This window comes from Oncorhynchus masou, chromosome 19, assembly GCF_036934945.1.
Source record: "Oncorhynchus masou masou isolate Uvic2021 chromosome 19, UVic_Omas_1.1, whole genome shotgun sequence".
NCBI classification, from domain to species: domain Eukaryota; kingdom Metazoa; phylum Chordata; class Actinopteri; order Salmoniformes; family Salmonidae; genus Oncorhynchus; species Oncorhynchus masou.
Genome location: NC_088230.1, coordinates 25,202,440 through 25,223,749, shown reverse-complemented (window position 1 = coordinate 25,223,749; position 21,310 = coordinate 25,202,440). Strand labels below are relative to the sequence as shown.

Sequence of the window (21,310 nt, the reverse complement as noted above, 5' to 3'; positions counted from 1 at the left end):
CTCTTGGAAGATAATGCAGTCGGCATTTGATTGTAAGGTTTTCTAGGTCAGGTGAACAAAAGGACTTGAGTTCCTGTATGTTGTTGTGATTACACCATGAGTCGTTAATCATAAAGGCATACACCCCCGCCCTTCTTACCAGAGAGATGTTTGTTTCTGTCGGCACGATTCATGACTAAACCGGGTGGCTGTACTGACTCTGACAACATATCCCGAGTGAACCATGTTTCCGTGAAACAGAGAATGTTACAATCTCTGATGTCTCTCTGGAAGGCAACTCGTGCCCTAACTTCATCCACCTTGTTATCTAGAGATTGGACATTGGTGGGTAATATGCTCGGAAGCGGTGGATGGTGAGCTCGCCTTCTGAGTCTGACCAGTAGGTCGCTCTGTCTGCCTCTCCTGCGGTGACCGTGTTGTTTTGGGTCGGCCTCTGGGATAAGATCCCATGTCCAGGGTGGAGGTCCGAACAAAGAATCCACTTTGGGAAAGACGTATTCCTGGTTGTAATGTTGGTAAGCTGACATCGCTTTTATATCCAATAGTTCTTCCCTGCTGTATGTAATAACACAAGCTTTTCTGGGATAACAATGTAAGAAATAATACTTTAAAACAAATAACTGCTTAGTTTCCAAAGGACCTGAAGCGAGGCGACCATCTCTGTCGGCGCCATTACTCCTCTTGACAGTTTAAAACTTTCTGAGATGTAACCATTATTTACTATTTTACACATAGGGTTACTATATATAACTTTAACCCATTTTACAAGAGATTCTCCAAAATGGAAATATTGTAGACATTTATATGTAAACTCCAGTTGTACTTTATCAAAAGCCTTTTCAAAGTCAGCCATGAAAACCAGGCCTGGTTTCCACGATATTTCATAGTACTCTATTGTTTCCAGTACTTGTCTTATATTAATCGCCAATGTATCGTCCATGTAAAAAACCTGTCTGATTAGGATGAATAATATCTGACAATACCTTTTCAATTCTATGCGCCAAGCATTTAGCTAGAAATTTGCATCACAACACTGAAGTGTAAGATGCCTCCAGCTCTTTTTTTAAATGGACTGGATCTTTATATATACACCACTTGGATCCTGTTTCAGTAATAATGAAATCAGACCTTCTTATTGCGTGTCCGATAATCTATTGTTTATAAAGGAGTGTTGAAAACATGCTAATAATGGTCCTCTGAGTATATAAAAAAAAGTTTGGTACACTTTCACTGGTATGAAACAATGCCCTGGAATTTTCCTAGACTTAAAGGCTTTAATTGCATCAAGAAGTTCCTCCTCTGTAATTTGGCCTTCACATGAGTCTTTCTGTAGATGCAAATGTTTCATTATTAATAGGACAAAAATCCATACAATTAGCTTCAGTTAGTGGAGATGGAGGAGACTGAAATTAGAACTTTACTTCCTCTTTCAAAATATTGTCGGGTGAATCATGCGTGACTCCATCATCTGTAAACAAGTTTCGATAAAATGTTTTGGTAGCATTTCTAAGTTGAAGACTGAAAAATAATTTAACAATGTAGAAGAATATAGTAAAAATAAAGAAAAACCCTTGAATGAGTAGGTGTGTCCAAACTTTTGACATGTACTGTACACAAGTTTTAGAACACCTAATCATTCAAAGGTTTTTCTTTATTTTTTACTATTTTCTACATTGAAGAATAATAGTAAAGACATTAAAACTATGTAATAACACATATGGAATCAAACAGCCACCCTTTGCCTCGATGACAGCTTTGCACACTCTTGGCATTCTCTCAACCAGCTTAATGAGGTAGTCACCTGGAATGCATTTCAATTAACAGGTGTGCCTTCAAAGTTAATTTGTGGAATTTCACATAATTTCATAATAATTCACACACATAATGATGTGATCTGTGATTTATTTATGATTTCAAGGCACACTAAACCAGCATGGTTACCGCAGCATTCTGCAGCGATACGCCATCCCATCTGGTTTTGGCTTATTGGGGCTATCATTTGTTTTTCAACAGGAAAATAACCTAACACACCTACAGGCTATGTAAGGGCTATTTTACGAAGGAGAGTGATGGAGTGCTGCATCAGATGACCTGGCCTCCACAATCCCCTGACCTCAACCAAATTGAGATGGTTTGGGATGAGTCGGGTGGGGAGTGAAGGAAAAGCAGCCGACAAGTGCTCAGCATATGTGGGAACTCCTTCAAGACTGTTGGAAAAGCATTCCAGGTGATGCTGGTTGAGAGAATGCCAAGTGTGTGCAAAGCTATCATCAAGGTAAAGGGTGGCTATTTGAAGAATCTCAAATATATTTTGATTTGATTAACACCTGTTTGGTTACTACATGTTTCCATGTGTGTTATTTCATAGTTTTGTTGTCTTCACTATTATTCTACAATGTGGAAAATAGTAAGTCATGAGCCTCCTAGGTTTTATATTGAAGTCAATGTACCCAGTGGAAGACACAAGCTTTATCTAAAAAGGATAACTTTTTAAATGTTTCAATATTAAACATTTTCTGAAATTCACTGAGGAGAATGGTCCTCCCTATCCGCCTCTGAGGAGCCTCCACTGGTGAAAATCCACATTCTACAGACTTAGGAGCTAGTCAAATATATTCCTGACATAACATTATAGATGCATCCAATTCTAGCCAGCAAAAAGTATTACAGGGAGGTCTAAAAATACCAGTCGGAGCAAACATATACTCACCGTCCAGTTTATTGGGTACACCCTTCTAGTACTGGGTCAGACCACCCTTTGCCTCCAGCCAAAAAAAAAGTCAATTCTTCGGGGCATGGATTTTACAAGGTGTCGGAAACCTTTGTTGCTCAATTGGTATCAAGGGATCTAACGTGTGACAGGAAAACATTCCCCACACCAGTACACCACCGCCACCAGCGGTACCATTGACACCAGGCAGGATGAGGCCATGGACTGCTAACGCCAAATCCTGACTCTGCCATCAGCATGACGCAACAGCATTTGTCGGGCAAGGCAACGTTTTTCCGCTCCTCAATTGTCCAGTGTTGGTGATTGAGTGCCCAATAGAACGGCTTCTTCAATTTAGTATATGGGGTGTTGTAACTAATAAACTGGCCGGTGAGTGTATAAACTAATACACTCGCCGGTGAGTGTATAAATGAAGCTGTAATGTAGACTGTTGTGGTTTCATCTTGCTGTGTCCAACGGCAGGAGAGGCCAGGAGACACCTAGCTACACTTGGCACGTAGGGGTCTGTCTGGCATCCCTGGTCTTGTTGTGCGACTTCTGACAGCTCTCTGTCCCTGATCCACAGCCTACACGCCTCTTTGGTGTTCCTGAGAGAAGCATGGGCTTTAAAAAGAGGTGACATTATTTCTTCCCAACAGAAACCAAAGTCAGATCACGAGGGGCATTCTTCACTGGGGAGTGTCTATGCATTAGAGAGGTGTTGAAATGCATATTGTTTATAGACTGCAGACTGGAACTAATCTGAGTTTCTTGTGGAGCCAAATGTTGTCTCACACAGGAGGTTCACATGCAGGCCAACCCCGTACAGCAGAACAAAGCTAAGCTTATCCCTGAGCCACCACACGGCAAGGCACAGCCTGCACCATTTCCTGGCTTCAGTTATCTGTGGGGAAAGCCTGGGCCACAGAGGTCCCTGAAGACCGAGCAGGCATCCAGAACAAACGGTCCACTTTCAGCCCCTCTCCCCTAAGTCTGACTGTCCATCATAACGGCCAGCTACACTAGCAGAGTGGGACAGAAGAATAGATTATCTGGATGTGTGATTGGTTACTTACCAGATGAGCATCAAACGTTGCTGTTGCTAGGCTATGGCATTGGTTGGATTAAAACTCACAACCAAGTTCTCCACTGTGAAGTAATACTGGTGATGTGTGATTGTTTAGATCATGTGCAAAGACACTTCACGAAGGCATTCTATTAAACACACCTTGCCACCAGCAAGACCAGCCACAGCAACAGTCCGCAAGACTGCCTGACCGAACGTGTAATAGGTTTTAGGCTAGAATAATAACCCTAGACCACATAGTGTACACTGGGGGGAGGGGGGGGGGGTTACTGACAGTCCAGTCCCCTGGTCTAGGTCAGTCCACAGCTACTGCTGGCTAGTAATAATGGGTCTATGGAGAGTCTGCTAGCCCAACCAGCACCACTACATAATGGTCAGGCTCATTTCTGCTGGGCTGAGTGGGAATGAGAGTTGACAGTGCACAGTGTTGAGGGGGTGATGTGCTTGGAGGGCACTATGGGGTTGAATGCTGAGCTATAGTCAAAAGAAAAGCATTCTCACCTAAGTGTTTCTCTAGTCCAGGTGGGAGAGGGCAGTGTGGAGTGTAATAGACATTGCCTCATCTGTTTGGTCGGTATGTGAATTGGACTGGGTCCAGGGTGTCTGGGATGACGGCATTGATGTGAGCCATGACCAGCCTTTCAAGCATTTCATGGCTACAGTTGTGAGTGCTACGGGGCGGTAGTCATTTAGACAGGTTACCTTGGCGTTCTTGGGCACAGGGACGATGGTGGTCTGCTTGAAACATGTAGGTATTACAGACTGGGTCAGGGAGAGGTTGAAAATATTTTATTTTATTTTATTTTTGTACCTTTATTTTACTAGGCAAGTCAGTTAAGAACAAATTCTTATTTTCAATGACGGCCTAGGAACAGTGGGTTAACTGCCTGTTTAGGGGCAGAACGACAGATTTGTACCTTGTCAACTCGGGGATTTGAACTTGCAACCTTTCGGTTACCAGTCCAACGCTCTAACCACTAGGCTACCCTGCCGCCCCAAATATCAGTGAAGACACTTGCTAGCTGGTCAGCGGATGCTCTGGTGACTGAAAGAATGAGGTGTAATGGCATGTGAGAGCTGTACGCAATGTGGGTTGGGAGAGATGAGCCAGTAGGGCAGGGCAATTCAACTCTGATCCTGGAAAGCCGAAAAGACTTCTGGTTTGTGTTTATACATGGTAGTTAATTGCACTCACCTGGTATCCCAGGTCTAAAACAGTCCCTTATTTGAAGGAGAGGAAGACAACCAGAAGTGTTAGACCCTCCTGGACTGGAGTTAAGTAGCTCTACATTAGGGGCTCATCATAAAACCATAAAGTAATTATAGCCCGACTGGTTCTGCTCTCCCATCTCACATACTGGGGCTAAACCAATATGGTTTGTGCCTTGCCCCCAACAGGTGTGTTTTATGGTCTGCGTCCCAAATGACATATTGTGCACTACTAACTCACCCCAGGATTTGGTCACAGATGAGCCTGCAGTAGTCGCTGTGGGAGCTGGTGATGAGCAGGAGGACCTTCCCTGCACTCTTCATGCTCCTCAGCCAGGTCTTGACAGACTCAGAGCAGGGCTGCAGGTAACGACCAGGGTCCCTCTTCACACTGGGAAAGTACCACCCAGCATCCTCTGAGGGGCAGACAAACAAAACACTTAGAGACCCATAACTTGCATAGTAGCTAATACTTGAGATGTAGAATAGATGTAGGATCTTCATTTGATCATGCTGTTGCACAGCAGGAAATGCAAACATTTAGCCTATTCAAGGTTTAAAAAAGGTTACCACTTTAAAATGTCAGACTTGACTTGCCCTAACTAAAAATGTATCAACCCCTGGAAAAATGTCCATTAATTATATTCCACAGAATAACTAACATTTCCTGTTGCTACAGGATTATTTTCCTCCTGTGAGAAAATGCTCAAATGAAGATCCTAGCTTCACCTGTAGATACACAAAAGTATGTCGACACCCCATCAAATCTGTGGATTAGGCTATTTTAGCCCCAGCCGTTGCTGACAGGTGTATAAAATCAAGCACACAGCCACGGAATCTCGATAGACAAACATTGGCAGTAGAATGACCTTAAAGAAGAGCTCAGTGACTTTCAAAGTGGCACAGTCATAGGAAGACGCCTTTCCAACAAGTCAGTTCATCAAATTTCTGCCCCCATAGGAGGTCCCCCGGTCGACTGTAAATACTTTTATCGTGAAGTGGAAAGGTCTAGGAGCAACAAAGTGGTAGGCCACACAAACCCAAAGAACGGGACCGCCGAGCGCTGAAGCGTGTAAAAATCATATGTCCTCGATTGCAACACTCACTACCGAGTTCCAAACTGCCTCTGGAAGCAACTTCAGCACAAGAACTGTTCGTTGGGAGCTTCATGAAATAGGTTTCCATGGCCGAGCAGCCGCACACAAGCCTAAGATCTCTATGTGCAATGCCAAGCGTCGGCTGGAGTGGTGTAATTTTAAATGTAACCTTTATTTAACTAGGTAAAGCTAGTTAAACTAGGTAAAGCTCGAACAAACTCCATATTAAATGCCTATGATGTTGGAATGTTTGACGAGCAGTTGTCCACATACCTCTGGTCATGTAGTGTACTTTATTTTCCATTTGCAAAACAAATATGTCTTCAGACCAACTCAACCCCCCCCCCCCCCAAATACAAATATATACATACACACACAGGGTCATTATCCCTGGATGGAGAAGAAAGCAATTTCATTACAAGAATTCCATGATGACCACACTCCTCTCTCTTTCCAAAAAGCTGTTCCTGTCAAAGAAGTAAAGCCTTGTCCTATGCACGAAGAGTTGTAATGGATTTGAGAGACAATCATGGGACACAGAACATCTATTTTCTCATTAACGTGTGGGTAAGTCAGTAAGCTAAGCCAAGGATGATCTTCTGGTTGTTCTATTTTCCATGTACAATTGGGAGTATTACAAATGTCATCTGGAAGACAGCTCTAACCAAGTGGATGAATTCTATTCAATACGGCTCTGTGCCATCCTGGCAGGCAAGGTCAGAAGACAGGCACAACTCTCCTTCTAAACCAGTGGACTGTCTGTTCGAAGTTAGAAGGCTCTCAACCAGTATATGGTTTTCATTAGAGGATAATGAGCCGCAGACACATTCAAACGGCACCCTATTCCCTATAAAGTGCACCTTTTTAATACCAGAACCCTTTGGGCCTTAGTCAAAAGTAGTGTACTACAAAAGGAATAGGGTGGCATTTGGGATGCATTCTCAGTCTGGCCAGGATGATGAGATGGTGCCCTGTGACACTGACTGGACTGAAGGACAAGACTGACTTATGTAGAATTAACCACAGAGTGGACAGCTCACTCCCTGAGCTATATCACAGGAAACAGCAGGAGGTTAGGGGGATGTATGGGTCACGTCTCACCCCCACTCAGACAGCAGTACGGGCAGTCTGTTCTTCAAAGACCCATAGGCTGCTCCAAGGCACCTCCAGCCGGGCTAAATTTGGTACAATGCTCTGATCTCTGTTATAAAAACAGGGAGTCAAAACATCCCACTTAACCTGCTGTACTGAAAACAGCCTGCTAAAATGCAGAACCAAAAGCAATCTGAATACATTATAATGGGAGGGGGTCATTTGAAGTGGCAACACATGCTTTTCTACTAATTGTTGTTTTCTTTTTAAGAGGAACCCAGGGAAAATATTGCATTGTACCATACCCTCACTGGAATGCAATTGATATGCTTGTCATATACACAGGAGACACAAGGCCAAATTTAAAATGAACATTAACACATTTGCAAGCTTATTAAAACAGGACTTAGTAGAGTTGTATTTGCACCGGAGCAAAAGAACGTGACCAATATGTGAAAAGAGAAGCAGAGCCACTTCTGACAAGTAAGAGAAAAGAAGGCATAGGGAAACATCCCGGGTGGAGTGTATTCATCAGGCCAGTGCAGGCCAGGTGTTTATCCTGGCACGGAGAAAGGGGAGGAGAGGAGCTCTCAGGGAGGGAGCATCACAGTGCACACACTACAGACAGCAGGGAGAGGAGAGGACACTCACCCTTCTATTCTACTTTTCCACTCCCTCTCTCAAGGCAACAAGCCCAGAGTCCTTAACTCAACAAAGGTAATAAGCTACAGACACCAGAAGTTGCATGGGGAAATGATAAATAGCTAGCTAGCTGCATAGCATGGGAGTAGGGTGAAGTCGCCCCTAGACATTTCCCCCACTAATGGTTGAGGTTAGGATTGGGGGAGGTGAAGCTGATCCTAGATCTGTCCCGAGGCAGTTCACAAGCTCTAGACACCAGAGGCCCATGTGCAAATGATAAATAGCTATCTAACGTTCCGTGTATGCAATGGGAATGTCTTCTGTAGCTAGGAATGGGCTACACACAAACATTGACTCACATCTACGTAGCCTTCTATGTAGGAGTTGCAAGTGCTTCCATCTGCAACATGTATATAAGGGTGACATGCTAAAGGACATCTGTTACAGCTCCAACATTCTGTAAAGAAAATAAATCTTATGTCAACCGCCACTCTCTTAAGGACCCTCTACCTTCACAAACTAAAACAAGACTTTCTAGAGGCTGTAAAATATGTGTGGCTCAGTCGGTAGAGCATGGCGCTTGCAACGCCAAGCGTCGTGGGTTCGATTCCCGCTGGGACCACCCATATGTAAAAAAGTAGTGGCCCCAGCCGACTTGTAAGTCGCTTTGGACAAAAGCGTCTGCTAAATGGGATATATTTGAGCATACTGCCATCATGTGGTACAAAAGCAACATTGCATTTACCAAGAACAAGACCAACCCTATTCATGCACCTCAGCAGAAGAAGAGGGAGACTGATACCAGATGAGAATCTCTTGAATGTTTCAGCAATGACAAGCCATGCATTGCAAATAAAATGATCTATTTAGTAAAGCCAAAGTCATTTTTGTTATTTTAATTTGAAATACAGATTTGTACTGGAAGCTTTATTCATCATGTTATCCATCATGCTAACATTCTTAAACAGATTGAACGGGATCTTAACCACCTACAAATTCATAACATATTGTATGAATTGGAATTCGGGACCAGTTTTGGATCAAAAACGCAACTTTCAAAACTAGCATCACTTTAACAGCAGAGGTCAGCATTGGAAGACAAACAAACAAACAAAAGCACCCATCAGTCTCACAACCAGCTCTGCAGTGTGACATGGTGTCCTAATGAAAGATTACATAACCTAAACATTAGGCAAAAACTGACTAACTCTGTTCTCTTTTTGAAATATCAGTAGTTTTAGGAAATAAACAAACATCTGGCTGTGATCTCCAGCCCTGCAGTCTCCTCCACCGTTTTTCTCACACTTAATTTTATTGCCAGATAAACAGAACAGCCTGGCCAGAGTGGCTGCCTGGCCTGCCTGACAACCTATGGGTGGACCGAGGGCCAGGGACCCTGTTGTCCCCCTGGATGTCACCCTGCTACAGTAAGACACCCAGGCTACATCCTAAATGAGACCATATTACCTATGTAGTGCACTACTTTTCACCAGGGCCCACAGGGCTCTCAGTGTTTCCCCTACATTAATAATGGTCACTAAACCCAACACCACTAATAGAAGAATATGGGAGGGCACGTATGTCATGAAAGGAAGATGTGTATTTCACAAAGCAGACTGCATGGAAAATTCAACGAGCGAAAAAAATCTAACCAAAGACAATGTTCCTGAGTTACAGTTTTTGAAGTAAATGCTTGAAAATCTATGGAAAGTAGAGGTTGACCGATTAATCTGAATGGCCGATTAATTAGGGCCGATTTCAAGTTTTCATAACAATCAGAAATCGGTATTTTTGGACACCGATTTGACCGTTTTTTTTAACACCTTTATTTAACTAGGCAAGTCAGTTAAGAACACATTCTTATTTTCAATGACGGCCTAGGAACGGTGGGTTAACTGCCTTGTTCAGGGGCAGAATGGCAGATTTGTACCTTGTCAGCTCAGGGATTCAATCTTGCAAACTTACAGTTAACTAGTCCAAAGCTCTAACCACCTGATTACATTGCACTCCACGAGGAGACTGCCTGTTACGCGAATGCAGTAAGAAGCCAAGGTAAGTTGCTAGCTAGCATTAAACTTATAAAAAAACAATCAATCATAATCACTAGTTAACTACACATGGTTGATGATATTACTAGTTTATCTAGCGTGTCCTGCTAGTTTATGTAGCGTGTCCATTGATTATATATATATATAATCGATGCGGTGCGTATTCGCGAAAATTTGCTCCAATGTGTACCTAACCATAAACATCAATGCCCATCTTAAAACCAATACACAAGTATAGATTGTTAAACCTGCATATTTAGTTAATATTGCCTGCTAACATGACTCATTGAGAACTCTGTGAAGACTTTTTTTCCTAGCCAAAGACAGCCAACTTCGCCAAATGGGGGATGATTTAACAAAAGCACATTTGCGAAAAAAGCACAATTGTTGCACAACTGTACCTAACCATAAACATCAATGCCTTTCATAAAATCAATACACAGAAGTATATATTTTTAAACCTGCATGTTTTGCTAAAAGAAATTCAGGTTAGCCGGCAATATTAACCAGGTGAAATTGTATCACTTCTCTTGCGTTCATTGCACGCAGAGTCAGTGTACATGCAACAGTTTGGGCTGCCTAATTTGCCAGAATTTTACATAATTATGACATTGAAGGTTGTGCAATGTAACAGAAATATTTAGACTTAAGGATGCCACCCGTTATATAAAATATGGAACGGTTCCGTATTTCACTGAAAGAATAAATGTCTTGTTTTCGAGATGATAGTTTCCGGATTCGACCATATTAATGACCTAAGGCTCGTATTTCTGTGTGTTATGTTATAATTAAGTCTATGATTTGATAGAGCAGTCTGACTGAGCGATAGTAGGCACCAGCAGGCTCGTAAGCATCCATTCAAACAGCACTTTCGTGCGTTTTGCCAGCAGCTTGTAGCTGTGCTTCAAGCTGTTTATGACTTCAAGCCTATCAACTCCCGAGATAAGGCTGGTGTAACCGATGTGAAATAGCTAGCTAGTTAGCGGGGTGTGCGCTAATAGCGTTTCAAACGTCACTCGCTCTGAGACTTGGAGTGGTTGTTCCCCTTGCTCTGCAAGGGCCATGGCTTTTGTGGAGCGGTGGGTAACGCTGCTTTGAGTGTGGCTGTTGTCGATGCGTTCCTGGTTCGAGCCCAGGTAGGGACGAGGAGAGGGACGGAAGCCATACTGTTACACTGGCAATACTAAAGTGCCTATAAGAACATCCAATAGTCAAAGGTATATGAAATACAAATCGTATAGAGAGAAATTGTCCTATAATTCCTATAATAACTACAACCTAAAACTTCTTACCTGGGAATATGGAAGATTCCTGTTAAAAGGAACCACCAGCTTTCATATGTTCTCATGTTCTGAGCAAGGAACTTAAACATTAGCTTTTTTACATGGCACATATTACACTTTTACTTTCTTCTCCAACACTTTGTTTTTTGCATTATTTAAACCAAATTGAACATTTCATTTTATTGATGTATTATATTAAGTTCAAATAAGTGTTAATTCAGTATTGTTGTAATTGTCATTATTACAAATGTAAAAAAATATATATTTTAAATTAGCCGATTAATCGGTATCTGCTTTTTTTGGTCCCCCAATAATCGGTATCGGCATCGAAAAATCATGAAATCGGTCCACCTCTAATGGAAAGACCTGAAAATGGTTCTCACAATGATCAACAACCAATTTGACAGAGCTTGAAGAATTCTGAAAATAATAGAGGGCAAATGTTTTACAATCCACGTGTGCAACGCTCTTAGAGACTTACCTAGAGAAAGACTCAGAGCTGTAATCGCTGCCAAAGATGATTCTAACATGTATTGACTCAGGGGGTTGAATACTTATCTACTAATCAAGATGTTTTTGTTTTTGATCAAGATGTTTTGTTTTTTCCCTAGATTTCCACGACAGTCCACTTGGTGGACGTGTCTCAAGAACTGCTCTCTCATCCCCTGTGGCACAAACAGTTGAAACTTCTATATCTCCCTTGTCCAACAGGGAGGAACAGATACCTATTTTCAATGGCTTAATTGTTGCTTCCATGTCTTGGTATCTTGCCCTGGACTTCCTTCATTATGGTCTGCACCTCGGGGTCGTATTGTTGGGATGAAGGCATTTCAGACTACTCCACGGAGAGTGGACATTTGTGACTGCTGGAACCGGGGCACAGGAGAGAGCATCCTAAACAATGTTGCACTGTAATATTCTGTAGGTGATATTGAAGGCAAACTCCTGTAGTCTGATCATCCATTTTACCAGTCTTGAATTGGGCTTTGGATGGCTGAACACCTAGACCAGGGCTGAGTGGTCAGTAATGACCTCAAACATCCTACCTTCAAGGAAAGGCCGACACTTTTTCACCGCCAAAATTCGTGCTAGGCACTCTTGCTCAGAGACACCGCAGTTCTTCTCAGCAGAGTTCAGCAGTCTTGATCCATAGGTGATCCATAACTCACTCACAGCCAAACTCGTGTCAAAACAGCAACAAGACCGATGTCACAGGCATCTGCTTTTATTTTGAAGGGAAGTTAGATTTCAGGGAGAGGAGCACTGGTGCTTTGGTTAGGGCTTACTTCAAGTCCTAGAAAGGCCTCTGGCATTCTGATGTTCAAGCCCAAGACATATCCTACCTCTTCAGAGCATTGAGAGGAGCAGAGCGGTCTGCATAGTGAGGGATAAAGCGATGATAGCATTCTGCCATACTGAGAAATCTCTCCACATTCTTGACTGACCGAAGCATTGGAAGACTTGACAGCCTCAACCTTCTTTGCCTGTGTCACGATGCCCACAGATGACACCACATGTCCAGAGACAGAAATGCTCCTCTGGAACAGGCTACACTTCTTCAGGTTCACCATGAGCCTGGCTTTTTGCAACCTGCTGAACACATCTCTCAGGTCTTCCAGGTGTTGCTGTGAGCGGGAAAACACTGCATGTCGTCAGTGTTTACAAAGCAACACTTCCCCTTCACATCTTCAAGGGCTATTTCGATGAGCATTTGGAACGATGCTCCAGCATTTTTTAAACAAAAAGGGAAGAATGAAAACCTCAAATAAGGTTATAAATGCCGTATTCTGAATGCTGTCAGGGTCCATGCCCACCTGCTCAAAATTCTGAATACTGTAAGGACTCCAGTATTTCCTGAATTTGAGGCATGGAGAAGGCGTCAAGAGTGGTTTTCACATTGATGCCTCTACAATTAACACGGGGCCTTGTTCCTTCATCATTTTTCTTCACATGCACAATATTTCTATTATTTATTTAACCTTTATTTAACCAGGTAGGCAAGTTGAGAACAAGTTCTCATTTACAATGGCCAAGATAAAGCAAAGCAGTTTGACACATACAACACAGAGTTACACATGGAGTAAAACAAACATACAGTCAATAATACAGTAGAAAAATAAGTCTATATACAATGTGAGCAAATGAGGTGAGATAAGGGAGGTAAAGGCAAAAAAGGCCATGGTGGCAAAGTAAATACAATTTAGCAAGTAAAACACTGGAATAGTAGATTTGCAGTGGAAGAATGTGCAAGGTAGAGATAGAAATAATGGGGTGCAAAGGAGCTAAAATAAATAAATACAGTAGGGGGAGAGGTAGTTGTTTGGGCTAAATTATAGATGGGCTATGTACAGGTGCAGTAATCTGTGAGATGCTCTGATGCTCTCTAGTGAGGGAGATAAGTGTGTCCCGTTTCAGAGATTTTTGTAGTTCATTCCAGTCATTGGCAGCAGAGAACTGGAAGGAGAGGCAGACAAAGGAAGAATTGGTTTTGGGGATGACCAGAGAGATATACCTGCTGGAGTGCGTGCTACAGGTAGGTGTTCCTATGGTGACCAGCGAGCTGAGATAAGGGGGGACTTTACCTAGCAGGGTCTGGTAGATGACCTGGAGTCAGTGGGTTTGGCAACGAGTATGAAGTGAGGGCCAGTCAACGAGAGCATACAGGTCGCAGTGGTGGTTAGTATATGGGGCTTTGGTGACATAACGGATGGCACTGTGATAGACCGCATCCAATTTATTGAGTAGGGTATTGGAGGCTATTTTGTAAATGACATCGCCGAAGTCGAGGATCAATAGGATGGTCAGTTTTACAAGGGTATGTTTGGCAGCATGAGTGAAGGATGCTTTGTTTGCAAAATAGGAAGCCAATTCTAGATTTAACTTTGGATTGGAGATGTTTGATGCGAGTCTGAAAGGAGAGTTTATGTGTATGTAAACTTCTGACTTCAACTGTAGACACATGGCTTGGTTGGCTTGGCCATTCGCTAAGACAAAAGAACAGTCAAGGCATGGTTTCAACTCCTCTTTGGGCCCTCTCACCCACCACCCCAATGATTCCTGTACAAGGGTGTATGTGCATCCACTATCAAGAAGAGCATGGCATCGAATGACTTCAACAGTAACAGCAGCATGATTGGATTGGAGAGTGCAGTCCCTTCATCGGCAGGCTGAAAGATGCCAATGTTCTCTGGAGGCTTCCTTCCTCCAAAAGGAGGGAAAGAGGGAGGTTTGGAGTTCTTCTGCTGCTCACTGTCTTATTGACTTGGGACCAGTATGTATTGGAGGCCTGCAAGTCCCTTTCTATGAGATTTCCCACTCTGACCAGCTCATCCGCTGAATGTAACCATTCCCCTAAGATGGCATGCCAGCCTTAGAAGGCAGTGAAATTGCAACCCAACCATATATACACTGAGGGTACAAATCATTATGGACACCTGATCTTTCCATGACATAGACTTACCAGGTGAATACAGGTGAAAGCTATGATCCGTCATTGAGGTCACTTGTTAAATCCACTTCAAAATCAGTGCAGATGAAGTGAAGGAGACAGGCTAAATAAGTATTTTTAAGCCTTAATACATTTTAGGCATGGATTGTGTATGTGTGCAATTCAAAGGGTGAATGGGCAAGACAAAAAATGTATGTGCCTTCGAACAGGGTATGGTAGTAGATGCCAGGTGTCAAGAACTGCAATGATGCTGGGTTTTTCATGCTCAACAGTTTCCTGTGTGTATCAAGAATGGTCCACCACCCAAAGAACATCCAGCCAACAACTGTGGGAAGCATTGGAGTTAACATGGGCCAGCATTCCTGTGGAACGCTTTCGACACCTTGTAGAGTCCATGCCCTGACGAATTGAGGCTGTTCTGGGGGCCAATGGGGTGGGGGGGTGCAATTAAATATTAGGAAGGTGTTCTTAAAATGTTTTGAACACTCATTCTATATACCACTATCCCTGGCAGGCTGGAAATCCTTCTCTCAAAACCCCTTGTAGTTCTTCTGCACTAAAATCTCTGATAACCAAAAACGTCTCTGCTGCTGCTACTACCAATTCAATCTCCTGAGATTTCCTTTCCATCTGTGGGTTTCAAATTAATGATCCTTGCAATAAATGGCAAGAAGCCAACCTTACTAAAGCAAACAGTTAGGATCCCTGTGAGGAGTAGGCCAGTACAGTGACCCCATCAGGCTCCCTCACTCTTTGTCCACCATGCTCTACTTTCCTCAATGCCTCAGCATATGACCCTTTCTGCCCTGCTCTCACCCTGGAAACTTCAACCTGTATCACTCTCATAGGACATTTTTTATCCCCAGCAACAATGCCAACCTCCACAATTAAAACACTCCATTTTTTCCACTGAAACTACACACTTTTCCCATGCCCTCCTGCACACTTTTCACACCTTGGAATCTCCCTCCTACATATTGCTGCAACATGACCAAACTAATTGGCACCTGAAACACCATAATGGGTTCGGAACAAAAGCTCTCACAGGATAATTAACTAACATGACTTTATTCTGCAAACACGCTGCACCAAAACTCAAAAGAACAGACAGGGTCTCCTCAGTCACGTACTTAACACCGGGTCTGCGTCACATCAAACGGCATGCATCACAGACACCTGGGATCCCCAACTTCAGTTGATCCACCTTAACACTCAACCCCACCCCAGTTATCACTCTTTCAGTGGCTCTCTGCCCCAGAGAGCAAAGCCGCTTTTGCCTTGAGTCTCAAAACGCGCAGCGCCCTCTCCCTCTGAGCAGCAAACACAAAAAAAATAAAAACAAGTCCCTCTCTGGATACTTTGATCGAATTGACTGAACCCAACTCCTCCTTCACCCAACCTGATACCACAAGGCATGGATCCACTTTCTCCATGAATCGTACTCACACTGGGCCAGTGTCATCGACCATTTTCCTAATCATTGGGGTGAGGCTTGGAAAGCCTTCATATCACCTGACAACACAGGTTCTTTCTCCTCACTTTTATCAGAATGAAAAGTTCACTATCTGTCAACTATTCAAGGCCTTCACGGCTGTAACGTGCATTTTTCTCTCCTGTATTTGACCCTAACAAGAAAGTACTCCGCTTGTATTTTGCAGTCGGTTCGGGTTTTCCCCCCCTCGCCCTTCTTTCTGCCTTGCGTCTTCTCACAATCCGCAATTTTCCTCGCACGGTCCTCAGACATGACTCAATAGAGCCGCCCGGTGCTGCCATGCTCCCTCATGGTTCATCAGCCATTCCCTTCTAAAAACCACATCGGCCCCCTAAATCCTGACACCCCACTTCCTATATCACCATAAACCTGGAAGTGACAATGGGTGCCTAGGGATTGACCAGGGGCGGAGCCCACAGCCTATACACAAATCAAGAAACTATGGAACCGTGTGAGTTACACATGTAGCAGCAGTGGTGCACAGAAAAGAGGACACTTTGGACTATCTGTGTGTGTGTGTGTGTGTGTGTGTGTGTGTGTGTGTGTGTGTGTGTGTGTGTGTGTAGCATACATATGTGTGTCTGTATGTGTGCATGTGTACGTGGCTTTAAAGTTAATATGTGGGGGGCTACTACAGCTCCTACACGTTGGCACAGTAACAGGAGGGGGCAGGGACTGACTGGAGCACTGCCCAGCATCTGTGGTGAGGCGAGCACCACGTCCGAGAGGAAAACTCCCGCTTCACATCAAAGAGTGTCGACAGGATGCACAAATCAACAGAATGAAAATTAGGGCAGAGCACAGCGCAAGTTCACAAACAGCTGCATCATAAGTGAAGGGAAAGGAGCTTGAGTCAAACATTTTCCTTATCATCTACAGAATCACCAGGGAGGGAAGTTATAGGTTATGGAAATGAAAATAAACTGTGCATTTATGTAGTCCTAATTGAAGTTGATAGATAACAACTACATGGCCAAGTATAAATAAATAATATGGAGCGCATCTATTTAGAGGAAAGCTATAATCTAGGAAAACACGTTGTTTTGTTTTCTCTGAAGATGCAAAACAGAGTAACCTTACATAGCATGGGGATATTTTTGCCTGCACTTGCGTGAACCCTGGGAAAATATTTGCACAGCCACCAGCGGCCGAGCATGGGCATTTTTAGACGAATGACCACAAATGCTGCAAGGGGCATCTTAGTTTGTGACCCACGGTAACAATAGTGGCATGGTTCAACAAAGCCAAAGCCACAGACTCTTATGTTATCTGTTTGTCCTACTGAATGGACACAAACATTTGTAAGATGGTTCAACACATATTTGCGTCTTCAGGATTGGGTGCAGTCTGTCATCAGCAGAGAGTATATCCTTTAGTGTCTGGGTTCAGAAAGATGCTGCGCAACAGTCCTTTACATGTGATTAAGACCCCAAGAGAGGATGGGAAAACTGAAGACCTCGGGCTGATGTCTGCCACCTATTACCACTGGCATCATGATGGCTACAAAGATAAAATCCCCAGCGAACAGCCTCGCTGGGGATGAAAAACTATTTTCAAAAGGACACTCACCAAGTCTCTCCTGATGATATATTGGCATGTTTCAAAAAAAGAAAGAGACAAAGACAGTGATACACAAAGAACAATGGATGGTAATTCAGATGAATGGGATGGTGGTTTTGGGACACCAATGTGCAGTTAACTCTGAGGACACTGACGCCAGTTACATAGTCACTCTCCCCTAAAAGGAAAAGTGTGGACATTGAAATCTGTCATTATATAAAACCAAAGTTATATTTAGCATGGACATCTTAGGAAAATAAAAGTCGGGTGGAATTGTATTTCAGGATCTGATCTTCAGTCAAGTGAAGCCTCATCTTAAATTACCCATCATCAGGGAGAAAAATCTCCATCAGTGTCATTACATAGCCCAATATTGCAAAAGATAACCCTAATTGTCTAATATTAGGCGATTGAGTGGGAATACAGGGGAAAGGAGAAAAAAACAGAGACAGAAAGTGAAAAATCCCAGCAAGCAGCAAGTCTAGCCCGGTTCTGTTTTAACGATAGGGGATGATTACACTTATGGAGATGAATGATCCCCTCCTGTCTAAAGGTACAATCTCCATAAACAATGCATTCAGATCTGCCGCTGGGCACGTTATAGCCCCAAAACAGACAGTTATTTATAGCTACAGTAGTGCTAGACACTATAAGTGAGATTTATGAGATTCATCTTCATTTCATCATCTGATTTATGGCAACATCAAGGTGCTACAGTAAAATACAAAAACAACAGTGGAAGGCTTTGTAACATTCACATTGAATACTGCTGAATGATGCTTCAATGGGTTAAGATACACCTGAAGATGTGAGATTCAACATTAGGTTACACATTTTCAATAGACAGTTTGAAAACTGTGCTCTAGTGTGCTGTATTCTAATGGAAAACTGACCATTGTACACATACATGTAGACCTAGAGGGCAACCAACTCACATGTCATTCAAATCTAAGCATAGTTCTGAACACACCCACATTTGCCACTACTGGGGAAGGTCTATTCAAATCTTATAATGAAGCTAAGAACCCCAACCACAGTTCGAGACACGAAACTCTGCAGTGAAAATATTAACACGTTAAACACTAACTAATGTCTGCCATCAATCTTTCATCAGTAAAGTATACTTCATTATCAGTTTTAATGTGGGTCAGAGACGCGATATCTGCTCATAAACTACAGGGAGAGACGATTGTTTTTCTAATTAAGGAATAGTATAAAATGTTGACCAAAACAAGTCAAATCTAATATGATATATGCCATTTAGCCGATGCTTTTATCCAAAGCAACTCTATATTAGTGTGGTAAAATACATATAGTTTATGCCAATAGGCTCTCTCATTCTATGAGTGGGGGTCACTAGTTGAATAGCGTGTTTCACTATCTGGTGTTTTCTGTGGCTGACATACCTCACTTTGACATTTCACAACCCTAAAAAGGCCACATAATGGTTGCATGTCAGTGAAACATTGAGTCTTGATGACTAAAATACACTTTCTGATCAAAGAAACGTGGCGTCCCTCACACCCTCTGCAAACAAACCTGCCAACATTTTAGAAGTACACAATATATATGTGGACAGCCCATCAAATTAAAGGATTCGGAAATTTCAGCCACACCCGCTGCTGAGAGTAGGGCTGGGTTATATGGCCAAAATCTCATATCCCAATAACGAAACATATCACGACAAGTTGTCTGTAAATTCAATTTATACATAGTTTATATACACCTTAGTCAAACACATTTAAACTCAGTTTTTCACAATTCCTGACATTTAATCATAGTAACAATTCCCTGTTTTAGGTTAGTTGGGATCACCAATATTTTAAGAATGTGAAATGTCAGAACAATTGAAGAAAGAATGATTTATTTCAACTTTTATTTCTTTCTTTCATCAAATTCCCAGTGGGTCAGAAGTTTACACACTCAATTAGTATTTGGTAGCATTGACTTTAAATTGTTTACCTTGGGTCAAACATTTTGGGTAGCCTTCCACAAGCTTCTCACAATAAGTTGGGTGAATTTTGGCCCATTCCTCCTGACAGAGCTGGTGTAACTGAGTCAGGTTTGTAGGCCTCCTTGCTCGCAAACACATTTTCAGTTCTGCCCACAAATTTTCTATAGGATAAAGGTCAGGGCTTTGTGATGGCCACTCCAATATCTTGACTTTGTTGTCCTTAAGCCATTTTGCCACAACTTTTCTCGCAAGTATGCTTGGGGTCATTGTCCATTTGGAAGACCCATTTGCGACCAAGCTTTAACTTCCTGACTGATGTCTTGAGACGTTGCTTCAATATAGCCACAATTTCCTCACCTCATGATGCCATCTATTTTGTGAAGTGCACCAGTCCCTCCTGCAGCAAAGCACCCCCAAAACATGATGCTGCCACCCCCGTGCTTCACGGTTGGGATGGTGTTCTTCCCCTTTTTCCTCCAAACAGAACAATGGTCATTATGGCCAAACAGTTCCATTTTTGTTTCATCAGACCAGAGGACATTTCTCCAAAAAGTATGATCTTTGTCCCCATCTGCGGTTGCAAACCGTAGATTGGCTTTATTATGGTGGTTTTGGAGCAATGGCTTCTTCCTTTGCTAAGCGGCCATTCAGGTTATGTCGATATAGGAATTGATTTACTGTGGATATAGACACATTTGTACCCGTTCCTCCAGCATCTTCACAAGGTCCTTTGCTGTTGTTCTGGGATTGATTTGCGCTTTTCGCAACAAAGTACATTCATCTTTAGGAGACAGAATGAGTCTCCTTCCTGAGCAGAATGACGGCTGCGAGGTCCCATGGTGTTTATACTTGCGTACTATTGTTTGTACAGATGAACATGGTATCTTCAGGCGTTTGGAAATTGCTCCCAAGGATGAACCAGGTTTGTGGAGATCAATTTTTTTTTCTGGGGTCTTCTTTTGATTTCCCCATGATGTCAAGCAAAGAGGCACTATTTCTTATTACATTTTGAATTATACTCAACAACAAAAAAGGCACTTACTCATATTTGATTATTCATTTAATTTAGAACCTGTGAAAATTTTCAATTAAGCATGGAACAAAATATAAAATATGAATGTACAAAATGTAAAAAGGAAAATAGAGAACACTACAACTATAGTTGCAAACAAAATAAATATACAGTAGGGCAAAAAAGTATATAGTCAGCCACCAAGTTCTTTGTGAAGACTTACAGAAAATCCTACAATGTGATTTTCTGGATTTTTTTCCTCTAATTTTGTCATAGTTGAAGTGTACCTATGATGAAAATTACAGGCCTCTCTCATCTTTTAAAGTGGGAGAACTTGCACAATTGGTGGCTGACTAAATACTTTTTTGCCCCACTGTAGGTCTAAAATATATACATCTTTTGGGGGGCTTGCCTGTTGTGCATGCTGTTTTGGCAAACTTCTTTGGGGTACCCCCCCCCCCCCTCTTCTCAATTTCCACCTAAAGACATACCCTAATCTAACTGCCTGTAGCTCAGGCCCAGAAGCAAGGATATGCATATTCTTGGTATCATTTGAAAGGAAACACTCTGAATTTTGTGGAAATATGAATTGAATGTAGGATAATATAGCACAATAGATGTGGTAGAAGAAAATACAAGGAAATAAACATACGTTTTCTGTTTTTTATTGATAATG

At 42.5% G+C, this 21,310-nt stretch overlaps 1 protein-coding gene across 1 annotated transcript in view; it reads right to left on the bottom strand.

The window, feature by feature from the left end:
* The window catches only part of LOC135506054 (5'-nucleotidase domain-containing protein 1-like), a 79,415-nt gene that overhangs the window by 34,578 nt on the left and 23,527 nt on the right, over positions 1 to 21,310 (bottom strand). Inside the window, exon 7 of the mRNA XM_064925428.1 lies at positions 5,248 to 5,422. Coding sequence (XP_064781500.1) covers positions 5,248 to 5,422 — 175 coding nt within the window. The remainder of the gene's footprint in view (positions 1 to 5,247; positions 5,423 to 21,310) is intronic.